Raw genomic sequence first — 26,165 nt, 5'->3', positions numbered from 1 at the left:
GAAGGAACGTCTCACACAGGCCCTATGTCTCGTGTATCCAGAGAGAGGTAAAAACTTCTATTTAGAGACAGGGTTCACGCAGGTAAGCATGAGTTCCGTTCTTTACCAAAAACAAGATAATGTTAGTAAGGTAATTGCCTATGCTAGTAAAACATTGTCCCCGGTAGAAATAAAATTCAGTGACTGCGAAAAAGCTCTATTATAAACCATATAAATGCTGCGCTACATTCAAACTTATTTAAGTGAATGTGGAATCCAATAACTCAAATCAAAATAGTGACAATAATAATGAAAATAAATAATATGTGCTTAATGATAACAAAATTACCAAATAAACCACCCAAACTGATGAAAAAGCACAAACTTAAATCTATACGTATGTGCATGAGAAATACACATACATATATTACATCACACGTGCACAATGTGGAGTGAAATAATGACTAAATAATAAACGCAAACTCAAAGTCCAATAATGAAATGTTGAAGGTGAACAAAACTGTAAACGGTGTTTCCAATAATACTGTAAGGTGACCACAAGTGAAACAAATCGTGCAGATATCTGGGTGTAGATAGAGCTTGTGAATCCAACCACCTTCTGGATTAGCCTCTCACCTCATCACTTCGACCCTTGCGGGTCAAAGAGCAGTAATGGATCCCTCTCACAGATCCTCCAGGCACCACAGCACTCCAAAACCACTTTTCAGGATTTAGTATTCCCACTCAGGCTCTTCTCCAAGTATAGGTGAAATATCAATTTCTCAGAACACAAAAGAGGAATCCTCCCATAGTGTAGTATGTTTATTATACCATAGGAACATAAAAATCTTTGGTAAAATTGCACTTACGTAGCAGCCAGTCCACATTAGACCCTCATGCTCTCAGATGAGGATATATCTATGTTTGTTGGGTGTACAGCTGAATACACAGGTGTACCAAGATGGCCGCCACGCCGGAAATACGTCACCGCGCTACGCCGACGCGTTACGTCACAATATCACGTGACTTCATCAGGGCGAGTTTGCGTTTATTATTTAGTCATTATTTCACTCCACATTGTGCACGTGTGATGTAATATATGTATGTGTATTTCTCATGCACATACGTATAGATTTAAGTTTGTGCTTTTTCATCAGTTTGGGTGGTTTATTTGGTAATTTTGTTATCATTAAGCACATATTATTTATTTTCATTATTATTGTCACTATTTTGATTTGAGTTATTGGATTCCACATTCACTTAAATAAGTTTGAATGTAGCGCAGCATTTATATGGTTTATATTTACTTGATCACTGGTATATGATTTAATGCTAGCAGCTGTTTGGGGTTCATATATTAATTTAGTTTGTTTTAAACACACATTTGGAGCGCAGGAGGGTCACACCACTATTGCTACTATGAAAAAGCTCTATTATCCACTGTGTGGGCATTACAGAATTTCCGCAGCTATATTCAAGGAGAGAGAATCATTGAAACGGTACATCAGCCTTTACAGTATTTAAAGAGTGAACGTATCAGAGGAGGAAAATGTGTCTAATAGCCGCATCACTGCTTGGACTTTGTCTTTGCAAGGGTGGCCTCTTGAAATTCGATATAAACAGAACAAGAAAAGTCCAGTAGCCCAGGGCCTAGCTGAGCTCCATGATTGTTCTGCCACTAGTCCTTCTACAGAAACCCTGGACACTGACTTTTTAGAAGAACAACTGTTATCTCCCTACAAGGTTTATGATGAAGAATAATGTAAAGAGCTGCCGTGTGTTTATGTAGATGGTTGTGCTTTCCATCACAAGGATGGGGAACAGCTCCAACTAGTGGCAGGTATTGGAATCGTTTGGACCCAAGGCGTCACCGCGATTTCTGTGGAATACAAACTTGGACCAAAAAGCAGTCAGGTTGCTGAGCTCACTGCAATCCTAAGCGTAGTTGAGATGGCTATAGAGTTCAACATAAAAGAATGTGCCATCATAACTGATTCCAATTATGTCAGGAATAGTTTTGTGGAATATTTCCCTAGGTGGAAACGAAAGAACATGACCAAAAGCAATAATAAGTCCGTAAAACATGGTAAGCTCTTTTGTCATATCGATGAGCTAGTGAGGTCCAATGAATTAACCCTTTATTTCAAAAAGACCAAAGGCCACTCCAAGGTCCTAGGTGCAGAAAAAGAAGGGAACAATTTGGCTGATTCTCTAGCCAAGGAAGGGGCCATCACCGGTGAATTACTAGACATATCTTCAATCTGCACTGTACCTAAAAGATGATCTATCACCAGGCAACAGGCTAAAACAGCTGGTGATCCTAATGTGTTACAGTGGAGTCACGATTCTCCTAGTGAGGATTTAATTACTGCCCAAAAAAGAAGACCCAATAATTGGCTTATTTTATAGACATATAGAAGATCCCTACCAGAATCCCCTTAATCAGGAAATATGTGCTGGGAAAGAGGATTTACGTATTTTCATGAAATCCAAATCCCAATTCACGTTGTACCAGGGATTGTTGATACAAACCTTTAAGGTTGGTATCCAACAATGATTCGTCCCACTTAAATTTAGAGGTCTAATGTTACAGCATGCCCATGATGCTCCTACTTCTGGGCATCGCGGAGAGAAAATGACATATGAGATCCTATGGGATCATGCTTATTGGCCTCATATGTTACGTGATGTAAAGGCGTACTGCCAAGGTTGCCTATTATGTCCCCAGTTTCAACCTACTAAACCAATCCATAGAGCACCTCTCCAAAAAAGGGGGCTATGTATGGTCAGATCTTCAGATGGATTTTATTGGGCCCGTAACTAAATCTTCAGGAGGAAATCGATATACGTTAACAGTTACATGTTTATTTACCAAGTATGTTGAATGTATTCCAGCACGAAATAATAGCTCCGAGACATGTGCCGCATTGTTAATCATGTCTTTTCACGTTTTGGTCTCCCACAGAGGATAGAATCTGACAGAGGTTCACACTTCACTAGCGAAGTGATGGCCAAACTGTGGAAAATTTTGGGTGTTAAAAGGAAACTGCATATCGCCTATCGGCCAGCCTCTAGCGGTGGAGTAGAACGATACAATCAGACCATCGTTAACATCCTTAAGAAATTTGTTAAGGCAAGGACTGGGATAGAAAACTTCCACTGGTCCTGATGGCTTTAAGGGCTACTCCGAATACTGTCACAAAAATGTCATCCTTTGAACTGATGACAGGTAGACGGATGGTACTGCCCCAACACTTATTGTATCGCACTACAGATCAAAATTTGATCAATGCCACCACCACACACCAATACATAGGGGATCTACGTAAACATGTGCAATATGCTTTCGCCTTTGCCCAGCGAAATGTGGAAAAAGCCGCAACTAGTGCTAAGACATACTATGATCTCAAAACCTCCAAGAAGGAATATGAGATTGGTGACAAGGTCTATATAATATTCTGTATATCCGGTACTTAAACTGTTCGTTTTCCATAATTTAATAATGACGGCCCAGATGATGACCAGACCGGTGATCGGAGGTGTCAATGACCAGACCCTAGAAGGAAGATCAGGTGACTACCTGATGTCCTGAGGGAAAGACCAAACCACCAGCGATCGATCCGGAGACGACAACCTGATGTCCCAGACCACTAAGGACCAGTCCAGAGGAAGAAACCCGCCTACGAGACCGTCTCAAAGACCCGTTGTTCGGAGGATCCTATGAACCCTGATGTGGGTGTGTCCGCCAGGCCGGCCTCATCTCCAGACCAGGACTGTTGTCAGGAATATTCGTCCAAGAAGCGCCAGAATTCAATTCAAAGATAAACCCAGCATTGCCGCTGCCATTTCATCATCAAAATACCACTTAATTCCAAAAGTACCATCGGGAAAATTACCATTACATACACCTCTCTATACGTGTTCATATCTCAAAAAGGGGGGATATGTGATGACTTTTGGACTGTTTATTAAGAAAAATTATATTATCCAAAATTGGGAATCCTAGCTGACTGTCAGGGGTTAACAGCCTAGGTTGATTTCCAGTGACCCTCGAGGAAGTTACAAAAAAACAATGAGTGGAAAAAATTGGTCTAAAATCCAATGAGACTAAAATACCAGTATTTGAATGTGTGCAGGTGAGCAAACACAAAGTACCAAAGTGACAATGGTGAGACAAAATCCTTATTGTCTGATTTCTCCAAAAAACCTTGGAAAGTGTGTGATTACCAAACAAGACCTCTAAACTGTCACAATAGGCTATTATATCCTGAGGTCAAAATCCAGTCCATTCTGTTTACCCTAATTCTCACTCAATAGTGCAAGTAACTAGAAATTCTCTCTGTCACATATCCTTGAACCGTGCATTAAACATAGGGTGAAAGTTGGGTCATTTAAAATATAAAGCTTGATATATACCAACGGAAACATTATCAGAAAGTATATTACCAACACTTTTCCATCAAGGGAAAATCTATTCAATAAGGTTGGGTATTGCATCCCACTTAACTGAAGTTTGAAGTGATAAAATATGAGATGGTTTGTGAATTGGGTAATTGCTATATTTCCAAAGGAAATCAGCCTTTCCAATACAGCTCATATATCAGAAAAATGAGAAACCAAATGTATTCACATCTTTCTTTGGTCCTTATCCAAGAGTTAGAAGGGAAATCATCTATACTTGAATAGGACATATATTTGATCCATAAAGACATACTGCTTATATAAAAGAGTGAGTCATCATTAAGACCACCAATTCATTTGTAATACCTGACTGTCTCCAGTGGACAGGTTAGGAACATTTCTAAGTACGCAAACAGCTCAACCGTCCAATCAACAAACCTGTTGGGAGGTCCCTCGGAATAAAGGACTTGTATGATATAAAATGCCAAACACTTCAAATTGAGAACAATCTTCTAAAGACTACTTCTAAAAACTTCAAAACTTAAAACTTCTGAACTTCTAAACTACTTCTTATCTACCCTGTTGCTACTATATACTGCACTATCATCACTTGCTACCTGCGGCCATTTTGCTGAGAATTTCAAAATCAAGATTCTGGGAGTGGTGAGACTGTGCTAAAATACTGTAATTTCTTTGATATTTCAAACTTTCTAAGATCTATAACATTTTATTGTGTGATTAGGAATGTATTAAGGTTATCTATATGATTATAACCATAACTGTTTGAATATTGGTATTGAGGCTATATACTACATACTAACTGATTTGTAATGTTTTTGTGGTGCTAATTATCAGATATACTTTCCTTTTTCCCTATGGCCACGGGAAATGAGAAATAATATCTGAAGCACTATAGGTTGCAACTAACCTCCCAAAATTTTGTTTTTCCTTATTTGATAATCATATCTTGTATGATATTGTAGATATTAGCTTACTATAGCTTTGATTGTGTGTACAAATATATATTAATCACCAGTATTTTGCCTTTGTATTAATATATATATAAATATTTGTACATAAATAAATGTATTTATCAAAAAGGCAAATTTTGTGTATATGGTACGAAATCATATTGGTAAAAGAACTCAAGGTATATTATTAAGTGGTGATCAAATTATTAAGGTGTGCAAATTATTGGTTTCTTAAATATTTGCCGTATTTTAACAGCTGGAGGCACTGCAATATTTTGTTTAAGGGAGAGGACACTGCCCTAAGTATCCAGAATAAATTATTACATAAACCACCACACCCCAGACCCTGCATTCACTATATCCTCTCTCCCCGGACCCTGCATTCACTATATCCGCTCTCCCCGGACCCCGCATTCACTATATCCGCTCTCCCCGGACCCCGCATTCACTATATCCACTCTCCCCGGACCCCGCATTCACTATATCCTCTGTCCCCGGACCCCGCATTCACTATATCCACTCTCCCCGGACCCCACATTTACTATATCCGCTCTCCCCGGACCCCGCATTCACTATATCCGCTCTCCCCGAACCCTGCATTCAATATATCTGATACCGGCATTCACTATATACGCTCTCCACAAACCCCGCATATATAAATTATTACATAAACCACCACACCCCGGACCCTGCATTCACTATATCCGCTCTCCCTGGACCCCGCATTCACTATATCTGCTCTCCCCAGACCCCGCATTCACTATATCCGCTCTCCCTGGACCCCGCATTCACTATATCCGCTCTCCCCGGACCCCGCATTCACTATATCCGCTCTCCCCGGACCCCGCATTCACTATATGCGCTCTCCACAGACCCCACATTCACTATATCCGCTCTCCCCGGACCCCGCATTTACTATATGCGCTCTTCCCAGAACTGGCATTCACTATATGCGCTCTTTCCAGAACTGGCATTCACTATATGCGCTCTTCCCAGAACTGGCATTCACTATATGCTCTCTCCTCGGACTCCGCATTCACTATATCCGCTCTCTACGGAAACCGTATTCACTATATCCGCTCTCCCTGGACCCCGCATTCACTATATCCGCTCTCCCCGGACCCCGCATTCACTATATCCGCTCTCCCCGGACCCCGCATTCACTATATCCGCTCTCCCCGGACCCCGCATTCACTATATGCGCTCTCCACAGACCCCACATTCACTATATCCGCTCTCCCCGGACCCCGCATTTACTATATGCGCTCTTCCCAGAACTGGCATTCACTATATGCGCTCTTTCCAGAACTGGCATTCACTATATGCGCTCTTCCCAGAACTGGCATTCACTATATGCGCTCTCCTCGGACTCCGCATTCACTATATCCGCTCTCTACGGAAACCGCATTCACTATATCCGCTCTCCACGGAAACCGCATTCACTATATCCGCTCTCCACGGACTTCGCATTCACTATATCTGCTCTCCCCAGACCCGGCATTCACTATTTCCGGTCTCCCTGGACCCTGCTTTCTCTATATCCGCTCTCCCTGGACCCTGCATTCACTATATCCACTCTCCCACAGAAACCACAACATGGAAATGCAATTATTTTAGTAAATATAAACTGCTAAATACCTTTTCTCATCAGTAGTATAGAGCAGTCTTTTTTATCAGTATCCAGCAGATCACTGGTTAAAGCTTGTAGAAGTTTTCTTTCTGCTCTAGGTGGATGCAGAACCCTTGATCTCTGTGTGGACAGCGCTTATTGGCCATGTGCTGATCACATGCACCCTCCCAAGGAAAAAAAAACCTCTCTAGCAAGACACACTAAACTGATCATGTGCAAAATTCCTACGGTTCAGCATGTCTTATCAGATGATAAGAGGTGGTCACTTGAAAAAAAAGGCGGAACACAGTAGAAAGGATCAATCTGCCTCTTTGCACAATGCATAGGATTAACCCCTTAGGTTCCACAGTGAGTATCACAAGCACGCTTTACTGCATCTACAGACTGATTGTACTGTTGTGGGTTTAGTAACACTTTAATGGTTACATTTTATAGTCTATAGGGTCACCATGTTACCATCTGATATTATGCTGTTTGTACAACTTTAAATCATATGAGGACCTACCCAATGTATCCAGTCAGTTTGTATCCAATTAGGCAATGGAGGTAAAGAAGATTGTAAGATCAGACTGTACTGTGTGTGGGGAGCTTTAAGTAAGCTACAGACTATACAATATTCTTTCCTTCCTCTATGGGTGGAAAGAAAGACAATTGCTCAATCCCCCCATCAACACAGTCAGAATGGATGGGGGAATCACTCCTGCCACACAACTGTGTTCTGCCAACAGGAAGCCTTCCCTGCCAGCAGAACACTGATCACTGTTAGCTGCTATAGACCTCCAGCAGTGATCGAATGCAAAAAGTCCCAGAGGACGGTTGTACTGAATGTGATTGACGGATCAACTTCAGTACAACCAGCCTGCCCATAGATGGGTCAGATCTCGGCTGGTCCTTACTAAACCTGTCCATATTTGATCCACTTATGGCCAGATGTAGAAAAAGTCTAATTTATTGCTGATAACAGAGTTAGAGAAGATCCGAAGATTTAGACAATTGAATGTTAATCTGTCCCAGAATATGATTGTCTCAGTCAGTCCTGTTATACTCACTGTAATCCCTCTATCCGGCTTGTTGTCAGAGCCACCATCAGATCCCTGAAATGAGGACCCTCCAGATTGTTCCCAGACAGGTTCAGTGTCCTCAGTGTCGGGTTATCTCTTATTCCAGATGCCAGGTGATTATCATCTAATCTGTAGAAGAAGAGAAGAATGTTACCAGAAGGAAATGAATCCCCCCCCAGGAATGAATGGAACTATTCTCTACATGGATGGAACTCATTTCTCGTTATTGGAATCATTTATATTCGATCACTTTATAAATCTCCAGGAAATAGAATTTTCTAAGACAAATGTTATAATGGAGTAGACCCCCCAATATTGTCCTCCATGTGTAGAGACGGTGATATCTCCATACACAGGATGAGCACAGAATACCACTGACATGACTCGTATTGTGCTATCATCTCCTTGTGTATGGAGCATGAATGGGATCAGCAGACAGTGTGAGGCCGGAATCAGCATTGCTAGTGATTGGACGGGAGGACTGTATCTGATATTCTATTTATCTCTGCTGATCAGAGCTCTGTACTCATAGGACGTCATGGCGCTAGGTAACAAATGTTCAGTAATGGGGAGATCTTCTGGAACTGAATAGCACGCCAGATGAAAAGAATTTGTTTGATGTTCTGATCACTCATTGCATTAAGATCAGATTCTCCCATGTATGAGCATCTTTAATGTCATCTATTTATACAGATACCAAACTAGATGTAGAGTGTTACTAAACCCCGGATCCTGCATTCACTATATCCGCTCTCCACCCCTGCATTCACTATATCTGCTCTCCCCGGACCCCGCATTCACTATAGCCTCTCCCACGGACCCCGCATTCACTATATCCTCTCCCACGGACCCCGCATTCACTATATCCTCTCCCACGGACCCCGCATTCACTATATCCTTTCTCCCCGGACCCTGCATTCAGTATATCCGTTCTCCCCGGATCCCGCATTCACTATATTCGCTCTCCCCGGACCCCGCATTCACTATATCCGCTCCCACGGACCCAGCATTCAGTATATCCGCTCTCCCCGGACCCTGCATTCAGTATATCCGCTCTCCCCGGATCCTGCATTCAGTATATCCGTTCTCCCCGGATCCCGCATTCACTATATGCACTCTCCCCGGACCCCGCATTCACTATATTCGCTCTCCTTAGACCCCGTATTTACTATATCCGCTCTCCTCAGACCCCGCATTTACTATATCCGCTCTCCCTGGACCCCGCATTCACTATATTCGCTCTCCCCAGACCCTGCATTTACTATATCCGTTCTCCACGGACCCCGCATTCACTATATCCGTTCTCCACGGACCCCGGATTCACTTTATCCGCTGTCCCCGGACCCTGCATTTACTATATCCGCTCTCCCCGGACCCGGCATTCACTGTATCCGCTCTCCGCGGACCCGGCATTCACTGTATCCGCTCTCCCCGGACCCCGCATTCACTGTATCCGCTCTCCCCGGACCCCGCATTCACTGTATCCGCTCTCCCCGGACCCCGCATTCACTGTATCCGCTCTCCCCGGACCCCGCATTCACTATGTCTGTTCTCCCTGGAACCTGCATTCACTATATATGCTCTCCCTTGACCCCATATCAGGGGCGTCCCTAGGGTTGGTGTCACCCAGTGCGATAACACTTGGTGACACCCCCTCCGACGATTCCCACAGAATGGATCAGATCTGCGGATTGAGCATAATGGATTGGACTCTGATCCATTATGGTCAATCCGCAGATCCGATCCATCCTGCAGAGATCGTTGGCTTACTTTACAACTTACCTTTTTGTGGAGTGGGTACAGTGTCACCTTTTATCTCGGTACCTCGGTGTCACCCAGTGCGGGCCGCACCCCCTGCACATGCCTCGGGATGCCACTGCCCCACATTCACTATATCCACTCTCCCCTGTGATGACTTTTTGACTGTTTATCAGGGTGGATAAAAATCAATGGTTTAAAAAAAAAAAAAAAATCAGATTTTTTTTTTATTTAAATCTGATTTTTTTGATTTAAATCGTTTTTTTTAAAATAAAATGCTTTTTGAGGAAAATATATTACCATCCAAAGGTGATGCCATCATGAAATAAAGATTAGTTTTTTAATTATGTAGAATAAGGCTGTATATGTTTAATTTTTTTGGTAAATAAATTCCATGAATCCATTCACAATGTCATGCTCTTCCAGAGGTTTTTGTAAGATTATTGGGCAGTTTCTCTGCCTACAAGATATTATCACAGATGTTTGGTTTACTTTTGCAGTTCTCAAAACTGAATGTAACATATGCTGGAATGTTATTGTTTCAGTTGAATAAATCTATTTAAATTGTTATTATTAAGGTAATGATTATTTTTCTCCTTCCTAAATACAACAGAAAAGTTGTCAAAATATGAATGATTAACCTATTAAACTGGGGATAAAAAACTAATATGAAAAGTTGTTATTCTAAAAATCTTTATCTACTTGCATATTAAAGTTATACCAGCAAGAATTAGTCTTTATGTAGAAAACTAGGATTTACATCAAACCTTACTGACTAGTGATTTAAATCGTGATTTAAATCAGTTTGATTTAAATCAAATCCACCCTGCTGTTTATTAAGAAAAATTATATTATCCAAAATTGGGAATACTAGCTGACTGTCAGGGGTTAACATCCTAGGTTGAGGAAGTTAAAGCTTGATATATACCAACGGAAACATTTTCAGAAAGTATATTACCAACACTTTTCCATCAAGGGACAATCTATTCGATAAGGTTGGGTATTGCATCCCACTCAACTGAAGTTTGAAGTGATAAAATATAAGATGGTTTGTGAATTGGGTAATTGCTATATTTTTAAAGGAAATCAGCCTTTCCAATACAGTTCATATATCAGAAAAATGAGAAACCAAATGTATTCACATCTTTCTATGGTCCTTATCCAAGAGTTAGAAGGGAAATCATCTATACTTGAATAGGACATATAATTGATCCATAAAGGCATACTGCTTATATAAAAGAGTGAGTCATCATTAAGACCACCAATTCATTTGTAATACCTGACTGTCCCCAGTGGACAGGTTCGAAACATCTCTAGGTACGCAAACTGCTCAACCCTCCAATCATCAAGCCTGTTGGGAGGTCCCTCGGAACAAAGGACTTGTATGATATAAAATGCCAAACACTTCAAATTGAGAACAATCTTCTAACAATTTCTAAAGACTACTTCTAAAAACTTAAAACTTCTAAACTTCTTTTTATCTACCCTGTTGCTACTATATACTGCACTATCATCACTTGCTACCTGCGGCCATTTTGCTGAGAATTTCCAGCTGCCATTTTGTTTTGAGGACTATTTGAAGGAAAAGAATTCCACCATAGACGCTGATGCTCAGTTAAATTCTGGTGCCTGACTGCCCAGAAACATTTCTTTTCCCAACTGCATCCCACTGGGAGGCCTCAAAATCAAGATTCTGGGAGTGGTGAGACTGTGCTAAAATACTGTAATTTCTTTGATATTTCAAACTTTCTAAGATCTATAACATTTTATTGTGTGATTAGGAATATTTTAAGGTTATCTATATGATTATAACTATAACTGTTTGAATATTGGTATTGAGGCTATATACTACATACTAACTGATTTGTAGTGTTTCTGTGGTGCTAATTATCAGATATACTTTCTTATTTCCCTATGGCCACAGGAAATGAGAAATAATATCTGAAGCACTATAGGTTGCAACTAACCTCCCAAAATGTAGTTTTTCCTTATTTGATAATCATATCTTGTATGATACCGTAGATATTAGCTTACTATAGCTTTGATTGTGTGTACAAATATATATTCATCACCAGTATTTTGCGTTTGTATTAATATATATATAAATATTTGTACATAAATAAATTTATCAAAAAGGCAAATTTTATGTATATCATATTGGTAAAAGAACTCACGGTATATTATTAAGTGGTGATCAAATTATTAAGGTGTCCAAATTATTGGTTTCTTAAATATTTGCCGTATTTTAACGGCTTGGAGGCACTGCAATATTTTGTTTAAGGGAGAGGACACCGCCCTAAGTATCCAGAATAAATTATTGCATAAACCACCAAAGGATAAATTTGGAGGCACTGCTGAGAGCCAAAGAAATCGTACCATAATACAAAACGCACTGGTGATTGTATATTCATACGCATTGTCAAAAATATATTTTGTATAAAAATGGCAACCAGTAACCACGGATCCACCTCTTCCAAGCATAGCGGGGAAAAGGTAACTGTTCAGAAAGTCGAGAAGGAAACTCCTAAGAAAGCTAGAAAAGCCTGCGATGCTTGGCAAAGGTATGCAGAATGTGCGGTAATGGAATATCTCCGCCAGAGATTAGATTTAGGGGATATCACTGAGGAATTAGTGGAAGAAGAGAAGAAGCAGGCTCAAAGCAGAATGAGGACCTGTTTAACCAGAAGGGTCAGGTTTTTATTAGCATTTGCTGAAGCAGAAAATAATAAAAGCCGTGACAGACGTCTAGAAGCATAGCCCATGTTGTGGTTTATGAGCAGTGAAGCTGCCCAGCAAACGCCAGCTTTAAGGAAGGACTTGTCAGAAGCCCGCCACCTTCTGAAAGATAGAGATCAGGAAATTGAGTCATTGAGGGAGAATCTTGACCGTACATGTGTTCGTCTAGACGAATCCAAGGAACATCAAGCTAGCTTACTCAAAGAAATTCAATATACTCAGTGTTTATATGAGGAAAGTTTTGAGGAACTAAAAACAGTTTAAAAAAAAATATCAAGACGTAAAACAAGAAGTAGAATTCTTTAGATCAGGAAAAATATCCCCTGTGGAAATTAAAGTTCATCCAGGAGATAAGAATGATCAATCAGAACTTGCTTTTGTAAGGTCTGAGCAAAAAGCACTAGAGGAGCAGATTGTGAGGTTAACTGCCCAAATAAATGACACCCCAAAGGTCATTAAGTTTTTGAAAGACACTGTTCCTATTTTCACCAAGAAAGGGTCCCTAGCAATTACTGAACATATGGAAACAAACATTAGAAATTCTAGGCATTAAGGATGACCGCACCAAAATTGGATTATTGCCATGGGTGTTTGAAGAAAAATATCGGCAATTTTTTGATACCTTGAAGGCCTTCTCCAATCAGTCCTGGAGGGAGGTAAAACATAGGTGTCACATGGAATTTGGGCCCTATAGAACTGTTACCTCTGCCAAGGCTGAGGCCTACAATTTAAAGTGTGGTCCTAACCAAAGCCCTGCAGAATTTCTGGCAGTCCTCAGAAATGCTTATTTCCTGGCTGAGAAGGATCCCAATCCTGACCAGCCAGAATTCAAGACTATATTTTATGAAGCGCTACCTGCTTACATAAAATTGGGACTTGCCCAGGATTACAGGAAGTAACGCTTTCTTGATTGGTTGGTGAAAGAAAGTGACTATTTGTTCTCGATCCAACAGTCCAGTGAGAACGGGATAAAAAGAGAACCCAAGAATAGTCCCAAGATAGTGGCAGCCACTACCGTTTCCTCTGCAAATCTAAATTTGCAGGTGGAAAAGAAATCTTACGTGGAGGTAGTCCATGGGGGTAAGCCCAATGGTTCTCCTAGATTTGCAAGGGCCAAGGAACTACGGTAGTGGAAATGAAAAGAATAAAAAGGTATGAAAATGCCCAGTATAGTGATGAGAACCAAAGGGGTCAATGGTATCCTCGGAGGTTCTACTATAATCACCGGAACCAACAGAGAAATTTTTATAGGAACAACAAATTTAATAGGAACCCCAATTTTAATAGGAACTCTGACTTCCAAAGATTCTGTCAGGGCAGGAGCTATGGAACGGACAGGCAGGCCTAGTGGCAGGGTAATGCACTGACTGACGACAACCACCACCCACAGACCGAAGTCCCTCAGGGCGCGGAGTCTAAGTCCCAGGCTGCCCTTCACCAGGGCCCCTGATGGTGGGGATGGACTTGACACAGTCAGGAACCAGGTCGCGGCCCCCGATACACCCCAGCTACGGTAATGGCCTCCGCCAATGGCGTGTAGCTGGTAGGAAAGACAATAGCATAGTCGGGCAGGCCGGGTCGACAACAACGGGACAAAACAGTACAGAACAGTGGACAAGAAAAACACAGAGAATGGTCTAGTCACAAGCCGAGTCAGATACCAGGAGAGTCACGAGAGTAAGAACAGAGCTGTAGCAACACCAAGACACAAGTGCAAAGGGCATGTGCGGACCACAGGCTTATATGTAATCAGCCACACCCCTCTGGGGGATGGACCTCAGAGGCCTGAAGGCATGAAAGACTCCCAGTATGCACAGCAGAAACCCAAGATGGAGGCCAGCACATGAAGCAGCACAACCTCTGGGAAAAGGTAGGACCTTGACAGTACCTCCTCCTCAAGGGCCCCTCCGCGGCTCAACAAAAAGCTTCTGAGGAAAGCGGGCATGAAAAGCGCAGGGGAGGGCAGGAGCATGGACATCCACGGAAGGAACCCAGGAACGCTCCTCGGGACCATAACCGTGTCAAATGAACCAGGAACTGCAGCCGACCGCGCACCAATCGAGAGTCCAGGATCCGGCTCACCTCATATTGCTCATGACCGTCAACCCGGATGGGACAGGGTTGAGGCAGAGAGGTAGTGAAGAGATTGCAGACCAGAGGCTTCAACAGGGATACATGGAAGACATTGGAGATCCACATCCCAGGAGGAAGAGCAAGGGCATAGGCCACCGGATTCACCTTGCGGAGAATGCGAAAAGGACCAACAAAACGGGGGGCTAGTTTGGGTGCGGGCACCCGAAGATTGAGGTTGCGAGTAGACAACCACACCCGATCTCCAACCTGGTATGAAGGAGCGGGCAGCTGTCTGCGATCAGCCTGGAACTTCTGGCGCTGTGCTGAGTCCCTCAAGGACTTCTGGATCTGCCCCCATGAAGAATGCAGGGCAGCAAGATAGTTCTCCACAGCTGGAATGTCCTGTGGTGAGAACCTCTCAGGTAATACCGCAGGTTGGAACCCATAGTTGGCCATGAAGGGAGACATCCCGGAGGAGGAGTTGACAGCCGAGTTCCTGGCAAATTCTGCCCAAGGCAGGAGATCGGCCCAATCGTCCTGATGGTCTGAGACATAACAACGAAGGAATTGTTCCAAGGCCTGGTTGGAACGCTCCGCAGCCCCATTGGACTGTGGGTGGTAGGCTGAAGAGAAGGAGAGCCTAATACCCAACTGAGAGCAGAAGGCGCGCCAGAACCTGGACACGAACTGACTCCCGCGGTCCGAGACAATCACCTTGGGCAACCCATGCAGGCGAAAAATCTCCCTGGAAAAAAATGTGGCCAGTTCTTGCGCTGTTGGTAATTTCTTGAGAGGAATACAATGGCACATTTTGGAAAAACAATCAATGACCATGAGAATGACCGTATGACCCCGAGACACAGGGAGGTCTACAATAAAGTCCATGCCCAGGTGTGACCAAGGACGCTCCCTTGGGTTGCTTGGGAATGGGTTGCAGAAGACCCAATGGGAGATGCCGTGGAGATTTATTCTGGGCACAGATCGAACATGCCGCTACGTAAGAGGCGATGTCGGCGCTGAGAGTTGGCCGCCAGAATAAACGAGAGACGACCCAGGACAACTGGTTCCTCCCTGGATGCCCGGCAGTTTTGGAGTTATGGTAGGTACGCAGCAGGCGGGTGCGCAATCCCTCGGGTACGAAACATCTACCCTCCGGTCTCTCGGGAGGAGCGTCAGTTTGAGCCGCCAAAATCTGCTCCCCAAGGGGAGAAGTCAGACTGGTGCGAATGGCAGCCAGGATCTGATCCGGAGGTATGACCGAGGTTGGCTCAGAGTCCTCCCTGGACAACTCAGAGTATTGCCGCGATAATGCATCAGCCCTGACATTCTTGGAACCAGGCAAATAGGAAACCACATAATTGAAACGTGACAAGAACAAGGCCCATCTGGCCTGACTGGGTGTCAATCTCTTGGCCTCCGAAAGATAAGTCAGGTTCTTGTGATTGGTAAGAATGAGTACCGGAACTGCGGAGCCCTCGAGCAGGTGCCTCCATTCCTTGAGAGCCAGAATGATGGCCAACAACTCCCTATCTCCAATCTGGTAGTTGCACTCTGCAGAGGAAAGCTTCCTGGAGTAGAACCCACAGGGAAGTAGGGGTCCGTCGGGCGACCGACGCTGAGACAGGAGAGCGCCTACTCCCGTCTCGGATGCATCAATCTCGAGGACGAAGGGCAACCCAGGATTGGGATGAGACAGTATCGGAGCCGAAGCAAAGGCGGATTTCAGAGCCTCGAAAGCTACGATGGCCTCAGATGGCCAATCCTGAGGATTACTGCCCTTCTTGGTTAGGTCTGAGAGAGGCTTTGGCAGCGTGGAGAAGTTCCTGATGAACTTCCGATAGTAGTTGGCGAAACCCAAAAAGCGCTGAATGGGCCGAAGACCATTGGGACGAGGCCACTGCAGTACCGCCGCAACCTTCTGAGGGTCCATGGAGAATCCCTCCGCAGAAATGATGTAGCCTAAAAAGGCAACTTGGGATCGATGGAATTCACACTTCTCGAGCTTACAAAAAAGTTTGTTCTCACGTAATCGTTGTAGTACCCGCTTGACATCCTGGATATGGGACTCCATGGAGGCAGAGTAAACCAGGATGTCATCCAAGTAAACCACCACGCACTGCTGCAACAAGTCACGAAGGACATCGTTTATGAATTCCTGAAAGACCGTGGGCGCGTTACACAACCCGAAGGGCATCACCAGGTATTCATAGTGACCGGTTCTGGTGTTAAACGAGTCGAGTTTGGTAAAGACTGTTGCTCCCTTAAGGCGGTCGAACAACTCAGTAATCAATGGAATTGGGTAGGCATTCTTAATGGTGATTCGATTGAGACCCCTATAATCGATGCAAGGCCTCAATTCACCACCCTTCTTCTTTACGAAGAAAAAGCCCGCTCCTGCTGGAGAAGTAGACTTACGAATGTGCCCCCGGGAAAGCGCATCTGCAACGTACTCCTCCATGGCCTTATTCTCCGCAACCGAGAGAGGATACGCCCTGCCATGCGGAGGAGTGTCTCCGGGTTGCAAGGATATGGCGCAGTCATAAGGACGATGAGGAGGTAAGGCACCAGCGCGTACCTTTATCAAACACGTCCAGGTACTCCCCATAGTCGGTGGGCAACGCAGAGTCCGAGGAGGCACACAACACTTTAACCGGCCCACGGATGCACCCGGCCCCACACTGTGGAGACCACAAGAGAATCTCGGCTGTTCGCCAATTAAAGGTTGGATTGTGCCTCTGGAGCCAGGGATACCCCAAAACCAAAGAATAGTGCGGGGAAAAAATTACCTGAAAACAGGCCAACTCCCTGTGAACAGCCCCAATAGCTACTTCAACCGGCAGAGTCTCATGGGTAACCTGCGGGGGTTGCAGGGGCCTGCCATCTATCGCCTCGAGAACCAATGGGGTAACTCAAGCCTGTAGGGGAATGGAGTGCTGGGCAGCAAACGAGCTGTCCATAAACAACCCGCCGGCCCCAGAATCTACCAACGCCTGGGCCGTCACCGAGCCCTCCGCCCAAGAGAGGACAACGGTGATCAGTGGTTTATCTTTGCAGAACGCCGGGGACGAGGAGACTCCACCCAACAGGATCCTGACAGGATCTCAAGTGCGAGCGTTTCCCGGATGGACCGGACAGGACTGCCGAAAGTGCCCACCAAGCTCACAGTACAGGCAGTGACCCTCCCGAAGCCGAGCGGCCCGCTCTCCCTCGGAAAGGCAAGCAAACCCCAGCTGCATGGGCTCACCACTAGACAAACCATCCCCAGGAGGCGTGGGAGGAGCGGTGCGCGGTGCGTGCAAGCAGAGTCTGCAACGCCTGAGCGAACTGATCCAACAGGAGATCCTGTTGATCAAGTCTGGGGACTAACATTGGAAGCGAAGGCGTACCTGCCCCGTCAGGATTCATGGCACTTGTGTAATGTCAGGGCAGGAGCTGTGGAACGGACAGGCAGGCCTAGTGGCAGGGTAACGCACTGACTGACGACAACCACCACCCACAGACCGAAGTCCCTCACGGCGCGGAGTCTAAGTCCCAGGCTGCCCTTCACCAGGGCCCCTGATGGTGGGGATGGACTTGACGCAGCCAGGAACCAGGTCGCGGCCCCCGAGACACCCCAGCTACGGTAATGGCCTCCGCCAATGGCGTGTAGGTGGTAGGAAAGACAATAGCGTAGTCGGGCAGGCAGGGTTGACAACAACGGGACAAAACAGTATAGAACAGTGGACAAGAATCACAGGTCACGGACCGGGTTCAGCAACGGAAGGTCAGATCAAAGGAAAACACAGAATGGTCTAGTCACAAGCCGAGTCAGATACCAGGAGAGTCACGAGAGTAAGAACAGAGCTGTAGCAACACCAAGACACAAGACACAACTGCAAAGGGCATGTGCGGACCACATGCTTATATGTAATCAGCCACACCCCTCTGGGGGATGGACCTCAGAGGCCTGAAGGCATAAAAGACTCCCACTATGCTCAGCAGAAACCCAAGATGGAGGCCAGAACATGAAGCAGCACAACCTCTGGGAAAAGGTAGGACCTTGACAGATTCCCTCAAGACCAGGAACACCCTCCAGCTCAAAGGGTGGCTACAGTACCCCAGGCTCCCCTCAATTACAGGGAGGACCAGAAACCTCAGGGAGCAAGACCATGGCGTCAGGACCGGAGCAGCAGTTCTGACTCAGAGTCTCCTAACCAGTCCCGTCCGAAACGCAACCGCAAGTACAGGAATAGGGAGAATCACCAGAATGCCTCCTCTAAGCGCATTGAACAAATAGAGGTGCAGGTCAACAAAATGGCTGAACAAATGGACAGGCTTGTCAATAACCCTTCTTCCAATCCATCTTTTTTAGGGGCAGCTCCTGTGACCAAGCAAGGGTCACAGAATTTATAAGAATTTATAAGCAACCAAGCCTTAAACCAAAAGGGGAGAACACTGAATGAGACGACAGAAGACGTGTGTCCCTTCCTTGACACGCCCAATAATGGAGAATCTAGTTCTCGGGCCGAGGGGGACCAGTTGTTGGTTATTAATTCCTCTCCTGTTTTTCAGTGTCCATCTATTTCCCCTAATATAGTCACGTCGTCGGAAGTCAAACCAGACGGAACGCCAACTTCTAGTTGGGCTTCCGTCTTGAAACTGTCCAAGAGCCCCACCAGGAAGAATAAGGGTGATGTGTCTGCAACGTGCGGTGAGATGAAAGCCAAATCACGTCATTGAAGGGCCCACAGATCTTCAACCACGCTAAGTTCATGTGTGAGCTGAATGAATCTGATGGAAGCTAATATGCCACAGTGCAGGTGCAGGATGCCAGTGATCTTTCTATTGTAGGCCTAATAGACACTGGATCCCAGGCTACCATTATGTCACAGGAACATCTTAACAAAGAGGCAAATGTCATGCCCAATAAGCCAAAACTTAAAAGCTTTGACAGCTCACTGATTGGTGTAGGTGGAGATCCTTTACAGGTCATGGGTACCGCCTGGCTTAAACGTAAACTGGGTAATAAGGATACCCCATTATTATTGCCAATATCTCCCAGCACCACATGATAATCGAGATGGACTTCGTTAAAAGGCTCAACACAATAGTTGACTGTGTGAACCAAGTACTGTGGTCACAAGTAAATACCCCTATCAAATATGAGAAACTTAAAAATCCCCATTCCTGGCAACACTGCCACCTGGTGGAAGAGAGGGCTGGTTCCTTGGAAATCCATTTCAACTTCCTGATGTCACAGTTATCCAACCTGATGACCATAACCCTACCAGAAGAGATGAAGATCACATTTTAAAATTCCCCGAAATAAAATAAAAGATATTTCCCTCCAAGATGATATACTTACCATATCTTTTCATGAGGAGGTTAAACCAAGGAAAGGGGGGAATCACATCCAATTCTTGACAGGTATTGAGAGGGTTAACAGTGATTTATTTATCCCTATCCGGATAAATGGTCTTAATAGGTCAAAATAAGCCAAAAAAGATTTGAGACAGGAACACAGCTTTGTAAGCCATGGGCTGATAAAACACCTGACCAAAATGGAAATGATCCGTTTCTCCACACCTCAGCGTCATTGGATTTCAGACTCCATTGATGATTCTGAAGACTATAATTCAATGGCTAGGTGTCTCTTAAATGTCACTATAGGTAATAAGACAGCCACCCATGTGTTCCTAGTCTTGGATAATCCCCAAACTAAAATTTATTTTGGCAACGATATGTTACATCGCTTTGCAACTCAAATCGACCTAATTAATGACTGCTTATGGAGTCGACTAAAGGGGGACCCCGAGAAATACCAAAATCTGGACTTACCCTTAAAATCTCGGCAACAGATGCCTTATGCTGTTGAAGTCCAGGTAGCCCAAAGAATTACAATTCCCAAGGGCATAAATAATTTCATACTCCCCATCCAAGTTAAAAAGGGACATAAACTGAAGGGGTCAGATGCATTGGTATGCCTCTCCCATAAAATGCAGGGGGAGGGACTGAACATTACACATACACCCCTAGTCAACACACATCAGTCCCTGATGTACATTTACGTGCATAATCTCTCCAATCAGGACATCGTCTTACCCAAGGAGACCCTCATTGGTCTAGCGGTAGAGACAGAGTATCACACTTTTGGAGTCACTAACCAGGGGATTGGACTCATCCCCGATGAATATTTATGGGAGGATATCTTCACCATAGAGTCCATTTATCCCTTCGATTCTAAAGATGGTACCTGTAGAATTGAAGAGACAGCAATTGTCTTTGATCAACCATTCAAAGAACAAGAGTACCCCAAGGGACCTGGATGGCAAGAGAATACACATTATACACCCAATGACCTCACCACAAAACTTGAAGAGGCCTATGAGATGGACAGCTGGAAAGCTTTCGTGGATTTAAGGAGTTAGTCGAAGAGATGGTAGCCTTAGCCGATGCGTGTTTCAATGATCTCGACCGACAACTGCTCCAAGAGCTTCTCCTTGAATTCCAAGAGATCTTTGCCAAGGATTCTTACGATTGTGGGACTACTGACCTACACATCGCTAGGATCCAAACAGACCCAGATGCCCCACCAGTATTCGTAAGACAGTATAGGTTGCTGGTAGCTTCCTATGAATCTCAAGCTGAGATTATCAGAAAGTTACGTGAAAGGGGTATAATTAAGCCCATCCACAGCTCCTATAACTTCCTATCCTGGGTATTTTAAAACCCAACAGACAATGGCGTTTGTGCGCTGAACTCCATCAGCTAAACAAGCGTGTTTACATGTCAGGATGGCCTGTCCCATACATAGACCAATGTCTAGCCCAACTTCAAGAATCCCAAGTTTTTACAGCCTTGGATTGTGCACAGGGATATTGGACCATTAAGGTGAGTGAGGAAGACCAATACAAACTGGCTTTAAGTTTTGGCAACCAACAGTACTGTTGGGTGCGTATGCCTTTCGTATTTTTTAAATTCCGGACATGAGTTTGCTGTGTTTATGCACAAGGCCATGCCAGATGCCCTCGAGCGGGGGATGTTGGCATATGTGGATGATATCCTAATCAAAAGTACTGATATGGCCAAGCACATGACAGAACTTTGACACGTTTTGGGCCAATTAAAAGCAGCAGGGATTAAACTATCCCTACAAAAAGCCCAATGGTGTCGCACACGGGTAAATTTCCTAGGCCACGAAGTTACCGCTGAAGGTTTGAACCCACAAAAGAAGAAGGTTGAGGCGGTTCTGAACTGAATAGTCCCTACCAACCGTAAAGAATTAAGATCATTTCTAGGTATGGTAAATTACTTGTGTAAATTCATCAATAATTACGCTGAGATAACCAAGCCGTTGCTTCACCTACTAAAGAAAGATGTCGAATGGTTGTGGGGTAAGAAACAGGAAGACGCCATGAAGGAGTTGAAGGAACGTCTCACACAGGCCCTATGTCTCGTGTATCCAGAGAGAGGTAAAAACTTCTATTTAGAGACAGGGTTCACGCAGGTAAGTATGAGTTCCGTTCTTTACCAAAAACAAGATAATGTTAGTAAGGTAATTGCCTATGCTAGTAAAACATTGTCCCTGGTAGAAATAAAATTCAGTGACTGCGAAAAAGCTCTATTATCCACTGTGTGGACATTACAGAATTTCCGCAGCTATATTCAAGGAGAGAGAATCATTATTGAAACGTTACATCAGCCTTTACAGTATTTAAAGAGTGAACGTATCAGAGGAGGAAAATGTGTCTAATAGCCGCATCACTGCTTGGACTTTGTCTTTACAAGGGTGGCCTCTTGAAATTCGATATAAACAGAACAAGAAAAGTCCAGTAGCCCAGGGCCTAGCTGAGCTCCATGATTGTTCTGCCACTAGTCCTTCTACAGAAACCCTGGACACTGACTTTTTAGAAGAACAACTGTTATCTCCCTACAAGGTTTATGATGAAGAATAATGTAAAGAGCTGCCGTGTGTTTATGTAGATGGTTGTGCTTTCCATCACAAGGATGGGGAACAGCTCCAACTAGTGGCAGGTATTGGAATCGTTTGGACCCAAGGGCCCTGATTCACTAAGATGTGAGTCTATCAGCAGAGTCTGACCATTCAGGCAGACTCCGGTCAATCAATCAGTCGTCTGACCAGCGTCTAGCAAGCTCATTAACGAGCGTCTACTGACTACTTTGCCACTAGTGAATGAGGTATCCCGTCTGGCACATCTTTAGGTGCAATACCGGATATATTCGCTAGATGGCGCATAAGCGCGGGCTTTATTAACATTGGCGTTTTCCTGATAGAAAATTCTAATACAGCTGTACTATTACATTCTGAAAATTCTCTTTTGCTATTTTTTTTTTTTGCTGTTTCTCCAAAATGATCAGGAAAGTATTGCATTTACTAATGAATGTCATACATTCTATATTCAAATGTTAAACATTTTCACACTTATATCTCAAATAATTTATATACTTCTAATTTCCCAATATAGTTATATATCTTCATTCTCTTTAATCACATAACTATTCTATGTTAAAGACAAGTGCAGCGCTATAAATGCATGTGATCAATAATGAACGCATGTAAAAACCAAAAAGTGCAAAGAATTGCAATAATGATGTAAACTGGTAAATCGTGCTAAAATAAGTTCATAGAATCATTCCTGAATAATGGAATGTCCTTCGTGTGAGAGTACCAACTCAGAGAGTGCCTATGAATGGCACGTGTGGTCTCTCCGTGACGGACAGTAGTGCATGAACTCGTGAAAGGTAAACCACCCTTGGGACTGGTCTACACTCACCAGAAAAAAAGTATTAATGTGCATGGGTTATACACATCGCACATCTGGGGGTGCAGCGGTATGCTGGCAGCTATGGGTTAGTCATCCAGCTCCATCCATCCATCCATCAGGGTGGGTGCCCAAATGGTCCTGGGGAGGAATTAGCTCAGCCACAGGAGCCAGAAAGGTGCTCAATAGTGTAGTACACTGTCACAGGAGTGGATGACCTTTCACGAGTTCATGCACTACTGTTCGTGGTTATATTTATCTTGTGTAATACCATTTTACTAGTCTATATCATTTGACCAGCGCTCGCTTTATCATTTTTAAACAATGTAACTATTCTACATTATAGCTCAAACTGTGTTTCCCACAGTGGTTTAGTGGTTAGAGCTCAGAACTTACAGCACTTGGGTCATGGGTTCTAATCCCAGTCTTAGCAACATCCCAAAAAAATGGAGATCAATTTTCTGGGTTGTGGCAGGAATATTGATCAATCAATTATGATTTTGCCTAGTGACTAGAAAGTGGATGAATGTTACTTGCGTACTGTTCTTCTGCCAATTAGGTCATGTGCAAGTTTCATGCCGTGTATATTTCATTGTAACTTTTTTCTCTTTTAAATCTGTCTCCTTATACAACTTGACTCCCTCCCCCACCCCATCATCACCTGTCCCATATGCAAATCTATGGATCACCGCCCCACTCTTTAACTATCTATTTACTGATCAAGTGAATGTGTCTCATTTTCTATCAGCTACAGCTCAGATCTCACATTATTATACAATTGCTGATTGTATCTCACCACTAGTCTGATTGAATTCACAATTCCTAGTCAGTCCTGTTCCCTGACCTCTAATAACCTTTAGGGCCAGTTCACACTACATGTGTTTCAGTTGCTTTTTCAGCATCACAAACGCACAGAAAGAAGGTTATATGGTTGTCAATGTCATAGTTCACATCAGCGCTGCATTGTTTCTGCACAGAACTGTACTGGAACACATTGAAACGTCCTTGAATGTACTAAAACGCACATGTCCCTAACTACATTGAATACAAAGAAAATAGAAAAAAATAAGTGGAAGGGATACAAAAATGCAATGTAAACATGTCCAAAACGCATCCAAAATGTACTGGAACACACTAAACATGCATGCCAAAAGGGCATGAAAAAACCCCATCAGGAACACATCTAGACTGTTTCTATAGTGTGAACCAGCCCTTAGGACTTGTTCACACCATTGGTGGTGCAGAAACGCATGCAAGAACACACATTTTCCAGCACAGCAAAGAAATGCAATGCCCTATGTAGATGTGCGCAGGTACCATGATGAAAACGTTGTTGCACCTACACACGTCTATTAAAAACAGCCCCATTCACAGCCACAAATACGCATGGCACCACACTATTGTGCGGTTAGGTGCGACACACTTGGAAAATAACATAAAAATAAGCCAACATGGCTAAAACATATCTTGAAAATATGGGGACTCTGATATCCGGTGACAGTCCGTTCACGAACGAGAAGCAATTCTGCACCCTAAAACCAACATAGAGGAAAGGGATGGTCAAATTGCTGTGCTGCTTCCAAACCACCTCTGGCATGCCAGGGTCATTATGCAGGTCCTCGATGCCAGTTCTTGCCTGCGGCCACAAAATATCCACTGGCCACAAGTGAAGGTGAGTGGAGGACGTGAAGGTGGATTTCTACCAGCTTCAACCGCAAGCAGTACCACTCCTGAAAAATGAGAGCAAATAATCATTGACACGTCATCATGACAGTCAATTCTCAGTGCAGGCTATCTAGAGTGTCTTTCCTTTTTAACCATTTCAAGAGTTCAAGGAAACATTCTTGGAGCATCTACTGTGTTTGGAAAGGCCAAAGGCCCCCCCCTCCCCCAGGCACACTAATGCTTATGCAGGCCATAGACGGGGAGAAAAACAGCCGATTTTTCTTTTAAAAAATGAAAAATCGGTTGTTCAAGCGGCCGACGTTACCAGCAACATCCCGTCTACAGCCGGCAAAAAGTGTCCCTGCAGAGAGCTCCGCTATTTCTTTGACAGTTCTTTGACATTTATAGCGGTTGCAACAATGTATTTGTATCCATTTCGGATACAGATGTTTGTATTCGGAAACAAATAGATACAATGTTGCAACCGCTGTAAATGTCAAGGAACTGTCAAAGAAATAGCGGAGCTCTCTGCAGGGACACTTTTTGCCATACTGGAATTCCTCTCATTTTTCATCCTTCTTCTTCCTCTTCTTCTTCCTCTTCTTCTTCATCATCATCCTCTTCTTCCTCTTCATCATCTTCTTCTTCTTCTTCATCATCATCCTCTTCTTCTTTTTCTTCTTTTTGTCTTCCTCTTGCAGGTCACTGCTCATGTGCAGATTTTTTATCAGTAAAAAAATCGGCCGATTTGCCCATCATTGCCGCGAAAATCGGCCGATCGGCAAATTCGGCCGTTTTTTTCCAACTTTACCAAAAAAAAAAATCTGCCAAAATACCGAAAAACGGCCGAACAAATAGCCCACTAACGATCCGAAAATCGGCCGATTTTATTTTCGGCCGAAAAATCGGCCAATTTTCGACCCATCTATGGCCTGCATAAGATATGGTGTGGCCCTAGGGTCAATGTGTGTTTAGAATACTTCCAAAATGCACATACAAAAACACTACATCCAAATGCATGTTGCATTTCTATAGCATGTTAAACAGAAGAATAACGCACTTCCATAATGTTAACATGCGCAAGTAAAAATAGACAAAATCCACATCCTTTTATTCTGGCTTCACATAC

General features: G+C 43.9%; 1 protein-coding gene across 1 annotated transcript in view; it reads right to left on the bottom strand.

The window, feature by feature from the left end:
- The window catches only part of LOC149439078 (NACHT, LRR and PYD domains-containing protein 6-like), a 109,559-nt gene that overhangs the window by 35,355 nt on the left and 48,039 nt on the right, over positions 1 to 26,165 (bottom strand). Inside the window, exon 7 of the mRNA XM_089659494.1 lies at positions 8,031 to 8,171. Coding sequence (XP_089515620.1) covers positions 8,031 to 8,171 — 141 coding nt within the window. The remainder of the gene's footprint in view (positions 1 to 8,030; positions 8,172 to 26,165) is intronic.

The sequence above is a fragment of the Staurois parvus genome, unplaced genomic scaffold, assembly GCF_062004578.1.
Source record: "Staurois parvus isolate SC_StPar_1 unplaced genomic scaffold, SC_StPar_1.0 ptg001161l, whole genome shotgun sequence".
In the NCBI taxonomy this organism is placed as follows: Eukaryota; Metazoa; Chordata; class Amphibia; order Anura; family Ranidae; genus Staurois; species Staurois parvus.
Note: the sequence above shows the minus strand (reverse complement) of the source record. Positions and strands in the feature narration are given on the sequence as shown.